The following is a 4,124-nucleotide window of genomic DNA, read 5'->3' as shown; positions in this document are numbered from 1 at the left end:
AGGTCAACTGTTTTTTGAGAACAAATGCATTAAGTTTATATTTGAAGTTTCAAGTATTGATAAAATATGCATATTAAAATATACTATTAAATAAGAGTTAATACATTTTGCACCTTTATTTTGGTGCTCTCTGCTAACTGACATTCACTTTCTACATGAATATATCTCCTATGTTTAACATTATTATGGACAAGTGAAAGGAAGTAAAATGATAACATGTACTACAAAACCACATCTGGAATACTTAGTTATTGAGTGTATAGTTCTAATCGTTTTAGCCTTAAAGTTAAATATAAGCTATTACATTAGTTTGTTCAGTAAATAAAAAACAGACAAACAAATTATACCAAGCCTCAAATATTTAATTATTTAGCCTGATATTAAGCTGTCCATAGATAAATTATGGTATTAATCTTGGTTTTTAATTGAAAGCCCTATTCTTTCTATTGTTCTGTGATAATTCTTTAAATAAAACAAAGATCTACAATATTCATATAATATTACATGTAATGAGATAAATGACTTTGCAGAGATTTAACCACATAGTTACTACTACAGGATATCATCTTGCAGAAGACTCATGCCAATTTAGAATAATTTCAGGGCAATCATTTATATCATGCCCAGTACTTCAAGACTGATACTCTGCAAGAATGCAAGTTTGGATACTTGATTTTTGTCATGATGTCAATTGTTAAAGAAATGTTTGAAATCATGCAAACTGGTAACTGTTGCACAGAAAATGCAAATACGTATAAATCTACCTGTTTGACGGAGTTAGTCTCATACCCAGTTAGCTCAATTAAAGTGTAATATATTAATATTTATATTTTAAATTAAGACTTCATGGCTCCCACTGGTCAATGAGTACACATGGAGGGACACATAGCTCCAGCCGCATATGTAGCAGAGGATGTCATTGTCCAGCATCAATAGGAGGAAAAGTACTTGGTCCTGTGAAATCTCATTTTCCAATGTAGGGGAGTTTCAGGATGTTGAGGTTTAAGTGGGTGGGTGGCATGGGATCATCCTCAAAGAAGCAGGGGAAGGGAGGAGGGGATATGGAAGAAGGGGGGGAGGATTACATTTGAAATGTAAATACATAAATTATCCAAGAAAATTAAATTTAAAATTAAAGATTTCATGGTAATAACATTTCATAAACCTTGGGGTTAAATATTTTCCAGAGTTGAGAAGTTAAACATAAGAGAATGCATGACTGAATAAGGTCTATAGTCATTGCCATGGATATCAACATGGATAGTTGAAAAACAGTGAGTATTTTTTTATTTTGTAATTGAACTGATAATACATTACTCTTCAAATGAAATTGTAAAGAATTGCTGTGTTTAGTGTTGGTTAATCTTTTATGTTATGAGGAACATTTCTGAACTGGTTCTGGTTTGAAAGTAGAGGGATATTGGATTCACCAATATTGTAACAAGACTACATGACTGGCAGCAGCTTCTCCTTGATCACAATTTCAAAATACATGAACATAATAAGAACCTTTTTCTCCTCCAGTTTTTATGAAGGACAATTACCAAATAGATGCTGTATGCATTTATGGTATATAATGAATTGTTTTATATATGTGCATATATAAAATGTAAAAACATGTAAATATATGTGAATGTTGTATGATGATTAAGTCAAGCTAATTAGCATACTGACTACCAATACTTATTCAGAATATGAATGTCAAAGTTCTACCCATAGAAGTTTTCATGTAGGCACTACTTTTTTTTTTTTTTAAAAAAACACAGTCAACATATAGTACAATGAATTTCCAGAATCTATCCATACTGTCTAATTGTATATTTTCCCTCTTTGTCAAAAATCTCCATTTAATCTATCCCATTTGCCCATGGCAAACTGTCATACTTTGATTATATGAATATAGAATCTTTAAAGTCCACTTTAACTGAGGTATTTCAGTATTTGACTTTGTGTACCTCTCTAACTTCACTTAGCACAAAGATTTCTAGGCTTATTCATGTTAACAGAAAAATAGGATTTCTTTTCTTTGAAGGGGACAAAGAATAGTGTGTGTGTCCAAGCGTGTGTGTGTGTGTGTGTGTGTGTGTGTGCATGTGTGTGTGTGTGCATGTGTGTATGGATATCTGCTAGTCTACATTTAACAAGTCTTATAATATTCATCTTTATTTGTGAATATAATTTCTTGTGGATAAATATTCCTTAACTTAGCATTGGTATATCACCTGGTATTTCGAGATTTAGATTTAAAAATTACTTTTATTCTTAATTCTGTATGTAAGTGTAATTGTGGTATATGAATTTAGTCTATATACATTTGATGTTCATGTATGTTCGTGTGTGTGTATGGTGTGTGTGTGTGTGTGTGTGTGTGTGCATGTGTGTGTATGTGCAGAATCACAGACATATTTTCTTAGAGGCAAGAAGACAACATAGGGCTCCTTCTCTTGCCTTCCTCAGTTTATTCCTATGAGACAGGGTCTTATGCTGAGCCTTGATCTAGTCTGGCAGACCACAAGCTCAAGACATCCTTCTATTTCCACCTTTTACAACACTGAGAACAGACATACACAGCCACAATCAGATTTTTTTTTTTTTTGATTCTGGGATCTGAGCACACAGCAAGCACTCTTACTAATCAAGCCATATCTTTAGCCTGGTTTCTTTTTTTCTTTTTATTTCTACTTTTTTATTTCTCTACTTAAACCTGTACAACCTCTTTATCAACTGTGGTGTTGAAGATCAAACATAGGGCCTTATTCATCCTTAGTTTTAAGTCATTAGGCTAACAACCCAGTCTGTAGTTTTACATTTTTGAACTACCCTGCAAGAAATTTTAGGCTTCCTAAAAATACTAATTTATATTCACATCAAGAGTTTACAAGGATACTCTCCTTTAAAATCCAACCTTTTTTTAAAATCTCAATTAAAAACCTTTTAAATTCAATTACAAGCATCCCATTTTCCTATCTTTTGCTTCCTTTTCCTTTTTCAGTGCTTCCCATTCACCTTTCCTTGCTATTTATGGAAAATGTGAGGTGATATTTCACTGAAATCTAAAGTTATGTTCCTTTGATTACTAGTGATGCTTAGCACTTATTTATATATACGCGGGACTTTACATTAATAAAATTGTAATTTATAGTTTCTCCTGTTTCCTCCTCCAGGCAGCATTGCTAATACAATCAATGGAAGGAGTGAATCAGTCTGTGGTGTCAGAGTTTGTGTTCCTGGGACTCACCAACTCCTGGAGTATTCAACTATTGCTCTTTGTGTTCTCCTCCATGTTTTATGTGGCAAGCATGATGGGAAACTCACTCATCGTATTCACTGTGGCATCTGACCCTCACCTACACTCTCCCATGTACTTTCTATTGGCTAACCTCTCCTTCATTGACTTAGGTGTTTCTTCTGTTACTTCCCCCAAGATGATTTATGATTTATTCAGAAAGCACAAAGTCATCTCCTTTACAGGTTGTGTTACTCAAATATTTTTTATTCATGTCATTGGTGGTGTGGAGATGGTTTTGCTCATAGCCATGGCCTTCGACAGATATGTGGCGATATGTAAACCTCTCCGTTACCTGATCATCATGAGCCCAAGGATGTGCATCTTCTTTTCAGTGACTGCCTGGGTGGTTGGCCTTATGCATTCTCTGGTTCAACTGTTTTTTGTAGTAAACTTACCATTCTGTGGACCAAATGTGTTAGACAGCTTTTACTGTGACCTTCCTCGGTTTATCAAATTAGCCTGCATAGACACTTACCAGCTGGAATTCATGGTCACAGCCAACAGTGGGTTCATCTCTGTGGGCTCCTTCTTCATACTGATAATTTCATATATTGTCATCATAATGACTGTGCAAAAACATTCTTCAAGTGGTTCCTCTAAAGCTCTATCCACTCTTTCAGCTCACATCTCTGTGGTGGTCTTATTCTTTGGTCCTTTAATATTTTTCTATACCTGGCCATCTCCCTCCACACACCTGGATAAGTATCTGGCCATATTTGATGCAGTTATCACTCCTTTTCTGAACCCTGTGATTTATACATTTAGAAATCAAGAAATGAAGATAGCAATGAAGAGAGTATGCAGACAACTAGTTAGTTATAGGAAAACTTCCTAA

The 4,124-nt window shown here is 34.3% G+C and overlaps 1 protein-coding gene across 1 annotated transcript; it reads left to right on the top strand.

Annotated features, from left to right (window-relative positions):
* Positions 1-3,176: 3,176 nt before the first annotated feature.
* On the top strand, positions 3,177-4,124 carry LOC116900577 (olfactory receptor 4F3/4F16/4F29-like). Its single transcript, XM_032902300.1, has one exon. The coding sequence runs from the start codon at positions 3,186-3,188 to the stop codon at positions 4,122-4,124; it is 939 nt and encodes a 312-aa protein (XP_032758191.1). The 5' UTR covers positions 3,177-3,185.

This window comes from Rattus rattus, chromosome 5 (genome assembly GCF_011064425.1).
Source record: "Rattus rattus isolate New Zealand chromosome 5, Rrattus_CSIRO_v1, whole genome shotgun sequence".
Taxonomy (NCBI): Eukaryota; Metazoa; Chordata; class Mammalia; order Rodentia; family Muridae; genus Rattus; species Rattus rattus.
Note: the sequence above shows the minus strand (reverse complement) of the source record. Positions and strands in the feature narration are given on the sequence as shown.

Bases quoted from the DNA above. Each gene is read 5' to 3' on its own strand.
- LOC116900577 (XM_032902300.1), top strand. From the start codon at position 3,186: ATGGAAGGAGTGAATCAGTCTGTGGTGTCAGAGTTTGTGTTCCTGGGA.